Raw genomic sequence first — 12,833 nt, forward strand, 5'->3', positions numbered from 1 at the left:
CGCTGCACCTCTTCTATCACAGGACATAGATGTATAAGAGGTTCAGCCACAGTATGTATAGAGAACCAAAATGGTGAGCTGGAATCTTATATTTGTGCTGTGGATAAATATCAGATAGTTTCCCCCAAAAAATAGAAAAAAATTAAACATATTCAGCATGAGTTCTCTTCGCAGGGCAAAACAGATCAAGGATTATTTTACATTGTGCCACATTTCTCAGACGTTCCAGTATCTGAAGAATAAACAGTACATACTGAAGTTGCTTGCTATATTACAGTCAATCGTGTTATGCAATTAATATACGTATTTGCACTTCTTGTCTCTGCAAGTACATTTTAATTTCAGAAACATGCTGACTATAAGGCAATGAGCAAGAACCTCGCGTACTTGCCTTCTGAACACACCACAAGGGAGAAGCAGGGCTGTATCTTGTATACTTATGACTGATAATTATTTTTTTAATCATGGAAAACCAGCCAGACATGGGCAGAACCCCAAGTCTTTCAAGACAGGCAAGTATCAGGAACCCCTGTTTTCTTAGTTCTCATTAAGAGCTGTTCCAGCAGACAAACATTATTTTATCTGAAGCATGTGCACTATGTACCTTAATTTGTGTTGCTAGCGTATCGATGGTTAATATGGACTAGTGATGTAACATTGTGTTCTATTTATCCATAAATATGAACAACACATTGCAGGTTACAAACTACTGAAAGAAGTTGATCCATTTAGCTCCAAAAGATGACTTGCACCACCTACAGGTCTTAGCAGAGCGTTACAAGAGTCTAACTTTAAAATAAAACTTTCAGCCATTCACTTCTACACTAGTGGAATAAAAGTTAAGTCAAAATACCTCCTGTATAAGCAAAACAACAGGCTTACTTCAAAACACTGTCACCTAACATCAATCCAACTTGGGTAGTTCAGTCTAGTTTGCTAAGAGTTTGCACTGGTTAGTGTTAAAAGGGGTCCTTTAACATGGCACACTTCAAGCTAAGAAATAATCAGTAACTTCCCTTGACAACAAAGGAAACATAAAGGAACGGCAGTCCAGATATCTCCTTCTCAAACCACCTATATGTTCTAAATTATAGTTTGTAATTCTTAAAACAGTCACAATATACTGTAAAGCATATAGAAAACAACTTGGTGACTGCGTATCTTTCAAAACATATTTGAATCTGTCAATACATCTCAACAGTCCCACTAACAGCTTCTCTTATTATGCTTGTTCCTTCAGATTAAAAAAAGAACAGTCCTACACACTCTGAAAAGCATTAAGATTGGGAGGATGGCACAAGTAAAACGCACTGCTTTTATCCCAAAGAATTAAATTCATCAAAGTAGTACCTGAAAGCAATACACATTCAGACAGGCTTACCTATGCTGCAGAATAAACTGAAAAAGTATGACTATAGTATGTCAGTGTCCATAAATACAGATTAAAACAACCTACTTTTAACAAATTGCAGCCCAGATGATTCTGTGGCTGGGCAAGATACAGGAGGTTATCAACAGACCTCTTTCAACCTCCTAACACTTGGATACACCAACCTTTACAAGCTTCACTAAGAGCTTAATTCCATTCTCTTAATTCCATAACTCTCCTCCTTTAAATATAGCTTTTCCTAAATGCAGTCAACATTAGCCATACAGAATCACAACACAAAATGCAGAGATAATCATAACTCTACAAAACAGCTCAAGTTACTTATTCTGCCTATAATTTAGCCCCAGTTTTATAAAGAAAACACCGTCTCTCACTAACTTGCAGGACTTCTGATGCACAGTAATGAGTAAAGAAGTCTGATACGGAAGTTAAAATTTCCAATGTTTACCCTGACGTAAGAAAACTACAAATGGGAGTAATAACTTTCAAAATCTTAAAACCAACGTAACTGTAAAATTAAAGTTGGCTCAGATCTTAGGATCCAAAACTGACAGAAGTAGAAGATCCTGGGCACATAATCAAGAACTAATAATGAAAGCTTTTGTAACACACACAAGAGTAAGGCACAGCATTCAATAAACCTGGGGACAAATATTTCAATGTCAACATTAATAACATTTCTAAGTTGGGTCTGATCAAGTTACTAAGCAACACTCTCCAAATGATTAGAAAAGTAGAAAAATTTGTTGGAGAGAAGCAGAGTAACTCAAGTGTCCAGAAATCTAGAGAGAAAACTACTCTTTGCATAACTTCTTTAAATATCAGCATGCCTAAACCAAAATTTCTTTTTTGGTAGTAGCGATCTGTGCTAAAGCCCAACAGCGTATACCTGTAATGCCTTATCTGAAATATAAGCCTTAGAGAGGATATCAAAGTTAAATTCAGTTTTCTGGCCTCCTCTGCTTTGTCAAGACACACATTAACATAGATTTTTGCAATGCTTTAACCTGCTGATCACTTGAGTTGCATGAAGTTTGGTTTTAGATTATAAGAATATAGCTATATTTAGCATGAGTTTAAAAAAAGTGTAACTTTTGTTTGCATGGTGAACATGATCAAGAGATAAACACACACAGTAGGAATATGGCCTTTGCAGTTTTCCCTTCTGAAGCACTGAGAATTATCTGTACATTCTCAGCAGAGATTTGCCAGATTCTCTAAGGCTTCATATCGACTGATACTACTATCTACCAGCAGGGCAGCCACATGGTGACAGGCAGCAGTATGAAAGAGCAAGGAAGAGAAAGACCACTCATATTTGGGCCACAATATCTACGCAAGACATGGTAAGAATGACCCACTGCTGTCAAAGGTAGTTTCTTTCTGGAAGTAGGAAAAGGTCACTACTGCTTAATCTTTTGGGTGTTTTGTTGTTTGTGTTTTTTTAAATTGGTAAACCAAACATGACATCAAAATATTATTACACAAACTGAGCATTTGCAGTATGAATAATAGTTATGAAGTGGCTGCTACACTGCCTTAGCCTGTAGCATGAATCATTTGACCACCTAAACATATCACACCTCCTCTTTAAAATGTCATAATTGTAAAAAGCATTTAATCTAACAGTAACCTGTCAATGTGCATCTCCGGGAAAAATATCTTCTGCTGTTTAACTACAACGCGTTACAGGATAGTACACAAAAACCTCCAACCACCATTATTTCTTGGTTGTAGTATTTTGTGCTTAAAAAGAAAGAGACTTCTGTAAAATAGTTACTAACTTGTATAAGTCTATCAAACACATAATACTGTTACCTTTCTTCAATTCTGTTCTTGTCCATAAGTGGTTGTTTGATCCACTGATTAACTAGTCTTTGTCCTTGAGGGGTTCTGCATTTATTTAGTAAACCAGCTAGAGACTGTGCAGTATTAGCATTTTCCACAGAACTCTGGAAAGGAAGAAAAAAAATAAAGTTAATGAAGTTTATTGCCACCCACTGAATGGCACTCAACTTTGCTACCTAGGAACAGATCAGTGTTTTTTTCTGTATTCAACTTGGCACCCATCAAAAAGGGCAAATGAAACAGCATGGCATTAAAGCACTTACACTCTAGTCCCTGGAACATGGCAAGCAAGAAATAGGTTTGTCTATTTTGAAACTAATCCTGACTGAACAGGGAAGTTAGAAATGTACCTAGTCACTGGGCAGTTTGCCCTTTGAATAGGAAGGCTGGAAATATACCTAGATATTTTCTAGTTTGCCCTTCATAAGGTCAAAAAATAGGGGTCCTGTCCACCAGAAAAAAAAAAAAAAGCAGCAAGAAACAGGACTTGGGTTAAAGGGTTTTGGCTGGAGATCTTTGGGGGCTGCTGGGAGGGATGGGGAGGAAGGGGGCAAGGACACAACAGAATGAGGCAATGGGAAAGAACACAGTTATCCAAATTCTCTCAAGCTTCCCCAGATCACCTTCGAAGTACTATAAACATCTCTAAACTTACTCTGTTCATATTACAGTTTACTTTCTATAATTTAGGTTTAATATTAACTAGACTCAAGACAACCTTTCGGGCATTTTTCCTGGGGTTTTGTTTGGGTTTTGCACAGACAGTTAGGAAGAAAAAATTTTGTTTAACATTGAAAAACAGCAAACAAGCTTGTTTCAACTCTTAACTTTGACATGAAAATCTCAACCCTCTTTACCCAAGAACACCTGCAATTAAAACAGCAGGCAAGCATTCAACCAGGAGCAGGTCTGGATGCCTGTAAACAACTGGGATGTAGAACTAGCATCGCCACATTATTGTGTGCAGTAAGAAGGTATACTGACACATTTAATCCCTGGAAAATCTAATATCTAAAGTGGATGTGCATATTTTTAGTCTTCTGGACAGTATTGCACATGAAAAACTTCTGAATCCAAGAAAGCATATCACAGAGTACATATACAAAAATAACCTACTTCAGCACATCCAAGTTGGAAGGCTAGAGTTTCATATAATCAACTGCATCTGCTGCACCATAAGAACTTTACCTACACACCTCACAGAGCAACTCAAATTACAAAATATTTTGCCTTTGCTTTAGTGCCTGCCCAAAAACCTCCCCACAGACAGCCTGCCACAGAGGCAACAACACAGTTTCCTGCTACATGGCAAATCCCTTGTTCCAAAGCTCACAACAGCCCCTAAAGAAAAGCGTAACACCTGCAAGGACTTATAGAGGGATGTAGCTAAGACAGTGTTGAACTTCTGAGAACACCTCCATAAAGCCTAAGAGATACAACTTTTGCTTCCTTCCCTAGACAGTGGCACTGCATCAGGAAATAAAGGAAAAAAAAAAAGAAAAAAAAAGAACATTTCTCTCCTGCATTAACCAGCTCAGATGCTGAATATATGCTGGTTTTTCCTCCTGAAATCCCTCTAAGGTAAACAGGGGACTATATTTGTGATTTCTTCCTATAAATCTGAAACTCAAGCACATTAGCTCCAAACAAAGATCACTAAGCAGCATTTACTAACATGAAAACAAGAGAGAAAAGCTGATACAACACACCACTTCGACTCCACATTTTTCTACAACTGTAAAAACCAGAAAAGCAGAAAGCCACACATGGTAGGAGGTATGGAGGAGACTGGTAACCTGCTTGGATTTGTAGAAAATGTGCGTAAAAGTGAAATTTACACTGGCCAGTTAGCATGCCACAGTGCTTTCAGAATGTTCTTACGTACTGTCCTGTTCAGTGCCCTCCCTGCCTCAGCCAGCCCTTCCCTTCCATCACCAACAGCAGTGCTCCTGCCATATGCTTCCTGTTCCCCTAATACCATCTAATTCAGGCTTCTATTCTCTTTCCCCAAACCAGCACTACTGTACAAAGCAACTGTGCTTTGGAGTTCCCTATCATGCCACAAAACTCCAGAACTCTCCTCCCCTCTCACACCCCAAGTCTGCCTCTGCCACAGGAGACTTGAACTTCTCTGACTATAACCAAGGAAAGACAAAGCATTCCCACCTCTGCTCAGCCAGACTGCTCAGCAGCTACAACCATGAGGTACTTCTACGGCTCTTCCCGTATCTGCATTCTACACAGACACTTGTTTGTGGCCACTTTCTACCTCCTTGGCGATCTTCTCTTCTACGTTCAAAGTAAACTAACAAAATACAAAAACAAAAAAGGTGGTAACAGTGGCTAACAGTGTTTAAACACACACTGTACAGGAGTAGCTGAAAACAAAGCTAAAAATGTAGAAGTTGCCATTAATCAGAATCTGGGGAGCTGTGATTGCGCAGTCAGGCTACTTATCAAGCAGCTAAATAAGTATATTGCAAAACACTTACCCATTCAAGTGTGCATTTCTTACCTGAAAAAGGTTGAGGGCTTGAACAGCTGCATTATCTAGAACCATATATTGACTAAGATCAAAAGTAGTCAGTTCAAATTGTCCAAAATTAGATTCATCTGACAGCAACTCTAAAAACTTGATAATGGCTGACAAAGATGAAACAGCAACCTGAAGTTTAAAAAAAAAAAAAAAAAAGAACACACCACATTCTAGTTAGAAACACTCCTGAAATGGGAAGTATTTGTTAAATGCCCCTAGAAAGTTATTATCAGGAAAGACTTTGAGCCATGTCGATTCCAGCAGGCCTATGAGAGACTCATCCTGTTTGACAAGACTTCATTTTCATAGGGACATTTTATGGCACTGCAGCATCTTTCTAGGTAGGTGCAAGAACAATGAACTAGACATTTGCATAATCTGATAAACAAAATGTGAAGTGCACACCTTGCCAGCTTTCCAAAGCTGTTATCAGGATGTTTCTGGCTCAGGAACATAAACAAGTTATTGCAGATAAATGAGGTATCATGGATCATCTCAGGACATGGTTTCAGGGTTAGTTTTCAGCTAGAACAAGGATCTGATCTGACTCACTGCATGACATTACAAACGCTAGTGCCAGCACAAAAGAGAGGCAGCAATATGACTGACTTGTTCAGCTGCAACACACTTCAGACAATTTTAACCTGTTATGAAATCACACATTAAGGGAGAATAACTCTGTGCCTTACACCTGTAGTGAGCATCAGCAGTGAAGAGCATTTTAAAAAATGTTTCTCTCAAGCAAATTACCTCTTGTTTGCAGCTAAGAACAAACATGTTCAGTTCAAATGCAGGCACTAAATGATATGCTTGAGCCATAAGATGATACAAAACACAAAAATATTATCATAAACATTACTCTGTTTTCAAATACTAATTTTCCTGTCATGCAAAATAATTGAAGTATTGTACTTCAGTCCTTAGGCCAGATAGATTATGAATAGGAAACACCTCTTGTGCACAGCTTATTTGCTTACCAGAGTTCACTACTTTAAAGAGATAAGTGAGGGGTTTTCTCATTTTTTTTCCAGGACCCCTGGAATCGAACTTTGACACAGACTCAAGCTGAGCAGAACTGTGAAACACTTCAGCAAGAATGTAGCTTAATATACCACGGGTTGTAGGATATACTTTCCCAGAAGTATGGGAATCCAGCATAAAACAGGACCAGTGAGGACAGAGGAGATCAGCTCACAACAGGTGCACACACCACTCTCCTTCTAAAAAACAGGAACACATTAAGCTTTGCTCTGTGCTCACCTGCTTTTCCATCTCTGGCAATGCTGCGCTATTCATTTGTTCTTCTTTTTTTGATTTTAACAAGCGATTGAGATCCTGAACAATATCTTTTGTTGTGAAATCCGCCTTCTTCCTGTCTGTAATCAGGATTCCTCCCCTCTGAATGACCTGTTGTCCACAAACACACAAAGTTATCAATTACTTTCAATATTCAGGGGACAGATGTTCATACAGAAACAAACCCTGATGAGAGATTTATTTACTGCTAGGTTGCAGAGAGAAGAATGACAGACAAGATTTTACACTTAGAACAACTTCTGCTGATTAAAATGCAAATAAGTCAACAGACAAATAATACATTTTGGATGCATAAATCAAAACTTAAAGTTAACATATTGCTGCTCCATTTTCCATAAATGGCCTCAAGTTGTGGCAAGGGAGATTTAGGTTGGATATTAGGAAAAAATTTTTTTACTGAGAGGGTTGTCAGACATCGGAATAGGCTGCCCAGGGAAGTGGTTGAGTCACCATCCCTGGAAGTATTCAAAAAGCGAGTAGACAGGGTACTTCAGGACATGTTTTAGTGGGCATGGTTGATGGTTGGACTCGATCTTGAAGGTCTTTTCCAACCTAAATGATTCTATGATTCTATGATTCTAAATCATGGAGCCTAGCTAATAGGCTAGACTACAGCTTTTCAGATAAAAGTTTTGTCTAGCTGTAAGCCACAGTGGTTTCCTTACTTGTCGTAGTTTTCCCATTTCTCCTGCAGTCTCTCCTCCTGGTAGCACACACTCCTTCGGTCCTAGTTGAACCAGTAGAGCTTCAAGGTTTGAGAACTGATCATTATCTGGAAACTCACAGACACTCAATTTTCTCAGCGTAGCGTCGACATACCCCACTCCTACCACTCTTTGTCCATCAGTAGTAGACAGCTTAACACCCACAACCCCAATGGCTGTTGACATGTCATTGTTGGCAAAGAGAACTTCCTCAAACTGGGCAAGATTTCCTGGAGAACCCTATTTAGAAAAGAAATACACTTTTAAAGAGTGTGTATCTACGCACATACTTTTTTTTCTTTAAAATGGACGACAACTGATAAAACTAAGTACTGAACAATCCATTAATATGAAACATACGGCTGTTGTATTTTTTTTAACCATTAAAATTTTACATATCATGTACACAAAGTGAGCTACTTTAGGTTTCCTTCATTCCCCAACCTATGGCAAAGATACAGAAGAAGTTCGTCCAGCCTTAGTGCGGTAGAAAATACAGGCACATAAAACAGACTACACGATTTACCATCGTACCACCGATGTCAGTCCCTGAAAATCCCAAATCTCCAAGCTGAGGAGCTCAGGGAAAGAGTTACGGGTTTTTTTTCTTTCATCTCACAATCATAAAGAAAGGTTGAAAATTGTACCTTGTATGCTAAATACCAGTCATTTTCTTTAATAGATTTACTCCCTGCTTTGTTCTTGTAAACTTCAACTCTGTAATGACGAACCAGAAGCAGATCTCTCACAAAAGATTCAAAGTTCATTTTACTAAGCACAACACTCTCAAGCTTCTGAGTTCCTACAAAAAAGGAAAAAAGAAAATTGAGATACCTGAATTTGTTCATAAAGTTTATTTTCTGTAATCAAAATCCCCAAGAACAGCCTTCAGGACGGACACTATTCTAGTATCAAAGAAGCAAACATGTAAAATCCGTGAAACAACACAAACCCACAACATTCAACTCGTTAATATTAAGAATGAATAAAGCATACTCCCCATCCAAATAAAAACAATGTTCACTTCCAAATTTCACTAAATCTATACATACATATATACAAAGAGCTCTGTTCTTCTCACAGTTCCCTTCTCCTTACAATATTCTCCATTTGGTTTTCTAATCAATGTTTCACACATTTTAATCTGAGTGGTGGAAGCCTGCTACAGGTTTTCCTTCTGGGTAACATCTTTTCTTTCCAGGATAAGCCACTTCAGTTGACAGGACAGACTGTCACCCTGTTCGCACTCAGAAGATGGCAAGACACACGTGCCAAGACATTTCCATTTCCCATTTATCACAATATATACTGTAAAAACAACACATTCTCAAAGAAGTTTAAAAGTTTACATTAAAACCTAACTTAGAAAGTGTCTAATTGACAGACTTCTTGCTTCTCTCCCTATAAGGGTGCAGGCAGATGATAGTTGAACAAATTTAATTCCATACAGCTGCCAAGAGGAGCAAGACCACTTCTACCTCCCCACCTCCCATGCTACCTCTGGCAGCAGCCTACTCACAGAATAAGATAATTCCACTACGAAACAAATTGGGGTTTTGGGGGGGTATATCAAGTTTCCTGCCAGATCAGCAAGTGGAATTAACTCAGACTGGTGCCATACTTATGAGAGCTAGATGACATCTAAAGTAAGCACAAGCAATAAATAGGGATTATCACATCCCTCTGTTCAGTAGCATGCCTTCATCACATTTGAGGCTCTTCCTCCCTTTACATGAAAGATGTTAAACAGCGAATTTCCATGCCCAAAGAACTTATGGGTTTATTTTAAATAGGATTTTTTCCATTTTCTTTCCTCAAATCTCTAGTAAGACTTTTTTTGGAAGCAGGTAAAAAAACTAATTCCACATAATTAGGTTCTCTTTCCAGATGCAGAACTGTCCAACAAAATACAATTTTTCTTTTTTTCAACTGAGACTACGTAATACACTAGCAGGAGGCAGCTGAAGCTCACGTGTGCTTTTAAATCATCCTGAAAGCAAAAAAATGTAGTTTTATGCTGACTTTTAGTTGGATATGCTAGATAAGGCTTTAAAGGTTTTAAAACCAGAGCTGACAGCCACAGGCTTACATCTGTGAAATTATCACTTTTAAATGAAATACAAAAATAATAGTCATGCATGTGTTTCTAGTCTGGAAGACATATAAAATTCTACACTTGAAACTATTAAGCTCTACAACTTCTCCACAAGTCGTTTTTTCGTGAGGTTTTCTTGTGGTTTTGGGGAAGGCGTTGGGTGTTTTTTGGTTTTTGATGCATTAGCTCATCACTTGCAACAGAAAATGAAACGCATATGAGAATGTCATTCTCTTTTTAATGCCATTACACACACACACACACACAATTAATTCATAACAAACAGGTTTATTTTGCAAAGTATGAGCCAGTAACTTTGCAACATTATGTTTCTCGAGATTAAGAATAATACTGAGGTTTGCCTCCTCTGACAAGATAATTTATCTCGATGCTCCTACATCCAACATTTGCAAGCTCCACCATCTTATACCAAGAGATAACAAATAAAAAGCGACAGGGGGCAGATGGAAGAGAAAATCTTATGCAATACATTATTAAATGTTATTTACTTCTGCAGGCCATCATTAGTCAAGCATGACATTACCATTGTTTACCTATCACCTGCACTACAGAACTGCACGAGCCCCGTCCTCAGTTATCACAGAAAGTCCCGTGCGATCATCTTCACAAATGGAAATCTACCAACGCACTGGAAAAATGTTATTAACTGCTGTTAGCCTATGCAACACGTCGTGTTCAACTAACTATCCACATCTGACAGCCCTGTAGTATGAGCTTATGTGACGAGAAGCATACACTGAGAACCGTGCTTTCTGCTGTAGATACCTTCCTACGTTTGTACACCTACAGCTGTCACACACGTCCTACTCAGAATGGCTACTAATTATCACTTCAAAGCTGCGAGAGGCTGAAGAAGAGAGATTTGCATTCAGTTATGCCTGCTTCCAAGCTGCAATGAATCAGAGGGGACATTAAAATCCAGAGACCTCTTAATGCCTCCCTTCCCACTCATCAACCCAGAGCAGAGCCGCAGGCAGCAGCACTGCCTTCGCTCTCAGCAACACCCCGGGTGCTGCAGGCTTCACCGATTAACGGTGACCTCGAGCGGGGAAAAACCAGCAGCACCTCACGCTCTCTCGCCCTGACAAGGCCCCGGTCTTTGAAAAAAAATGACGCCGCAGAGAACTTAAGCCCAAGGCAGCCACGAAATATCACGACTGAAGGCGAAAAGAGGCCGCGGCCCGACCCGAGTGACACCCGGGAGGCCTCGCCCTGGAGAACACGCCGCTCCTGTCACCGGCGCCCACGGCGAGACCCCCGCTCCCTCCTTCCCCCGCTCCCCTCCGGCCACCCGAGGCCGGGGGCCCGCCGCCGCCCCGCCGCTCATCCACAGCGAGGCCCCCGGCGGGGAGGTGGAGGCCGAGTCCAACCCGCCTCCCCCTCAGACCCGCGGGTCCCGTCCCCGCACCCACCCGGTGCCCCCGCCAGCTGGCGGATGACGGCGCGGGTGCGGAACAGCTCGCGGGCGGCCAGCCGCGCGTCCGCGCCGTGCGCCGTGTAGTAGTCGCCGCGCTCGAAGAAGCGTACGGTGGTGTCGGGCTTCTCGGGCAGCGAGAGGACGGCGCGTACGAAGCCCGCCTCGGCCCCCGCGCCCTCCGGCCACACCACCTCCCGCGGCGGCTCCACCGCCATAGCTGACCGCCTCCCGCCAACGGCGGCCGCCGCGCGCGCGCGCGCCGATCCTCCGCCCCCGCCGCGGCGCAGGCGCGCGGCGACACCCAATCGCTGAGGGGTCTGAGCAGCGCGTCACGCCCGTCCCCGCTCCTATTGGACGCCCGGGCCGGGGGCATGGCGGGTGGCCGCCTGCCTTGTGGGAGAGGGAGGAGTGGGCCCGCCCGCGCGCCGCCATGGCAACGGCGGGGCGGTGAAGGGCCGCTGCCTGCCGCCGGGCCCGCTGCTCCCTCTCGGTGGTGGCGGGTGAGGGTCGCCGAGACCCACGCGACGATGGGGGTTGCGTGTTTGTGGGCAGCCTCCTGTCAGCGCCGGAGTGGGCTAGGCCTCGTTCGCGCAGGCGTGCAGGCGTCAAAGGTCTCGGCCCAGAAGAGGAAGGGAGCCGCGGGGCGGCCATGCTGAGGTGGTCGTTGGGGTTACTCCGTGAGGAGGAGGGTGTGCGGTGTGAAGGCCCGCAGGGCTCAGCGTGCCGAGGAGCTTCGTAGGCTGCCAGAAGGCAACCGCTGTAACACAGCCTGGCTCGGACTGCCCCTGAGGCGGAAGGCTGTGAGGTAACGGGCCCTCCTCTGCTTACGGCGGGAATGGTGTCCAGAGACCCGGTGTCCCCCCTTGGGCAAAGAGAAAGCCACTCTCGCCCTCCTTACAGGGCGGGGATCGCTCCTGCCACACAGTGCGAGAAGCAACGTGGCAAATGGCCAAAAACAACCGAAGACCTGACCCGCATTTACACACTGAGGTCACCCAGCTCAGGGACAGAAAGGGCACTGTCTGACCCGTGCTGCTTGGAGGGATCCTGAGCCCTGGCTACATTGTGGTCCCTGGGCCCAAAGTGCTTAATTTTTTTGCTTTTTCATCACCTTTTCCTTGCACTGTCCTATGCAATTTTTTTCCTTTTGATCTAAGGACACAAAGGAATAGAAACAGTATAAGTATATTCTAACAATCTTTCATTAAGTGATTATAAAGAAGAATGGGAAACCCAGGTTTAATCAGCTAAATCAAGTTGTTTTTTTTAATTTGTTTTGTCTTGCACCACTTTTCTTTTTCCAGTCAGTTCCAAATCATGATTCTTGTACCCCAATTCAGTTGTCTGCACCTTATCATCAATAGTCAAAACACATCTTAGAATTGAAGAAATGCCTTAGCATTTCTTGTCTAAATGCTTATCCCTTCTTCTGGTTTGTCCATCTGGCTGCTTCAGAACATCCCCTTGTCTGCATCCCATTGCTTTTTCTCTCCTTTCCACCCTAT

The 12,833-nt window shown here is 42.2% G+C and overlaps 1 protein-coding gene across 1 annotated transcript in view; it reads right to left on the reverse strand.

The window, feature by feature from the left end:
• MSH2 (mutS homolog 2) overlaps positions 1–11,588 on the reverse strand; it is a 56,318-nt gene extending 44,730 nt beyond the window's left edge. The window contains exons 1-6 of the mRNA XM_030035509.2: positions 11,324–11,588; positions 8,443–8,597; positions 7,757–8,035; positions 7,035–7,181; positions 5,754–5,903; positions 3,209–3,342 (exon numbers count right to left, since the gene is read on the reverse strand). Of these exons, the coding sequence (XP_029891369.1) occupies positions 3,209–3,342; positions 5,754–5,903; positions 7,035–7,181; positions 7,757–8,035; positions 8,443–8,597; positions 11,324–11,543 (1,085 nt within the window). The 5' untranslated portion in view covers positions 11,544–11,588. The remainder of the gene's footprint in view (positions 1–3,208; positions 3,343–5,753; positions 5,904–7,034; positions 7,182–7,756; positions 8,036–8,442; positions 8,598–11,323) is intronic.
• Positions 11,589–12,833: the final 1,245 nt, after the last annotated feature.

Source organism: Aquila chrysaetos, chromosome 13 (genome assembly GCF_900496995.4).
Source record: "Aquila chrysaetos chrysaetos chromosome 13, bAquChr1.4, whole genome shotgun sequence".
Lineage (NCBI taxonomy): Eukaryota > Metazoa > Chordata > Aves > Accipitriformes > Accipitridae > Aquila > Aquila chrysaetos.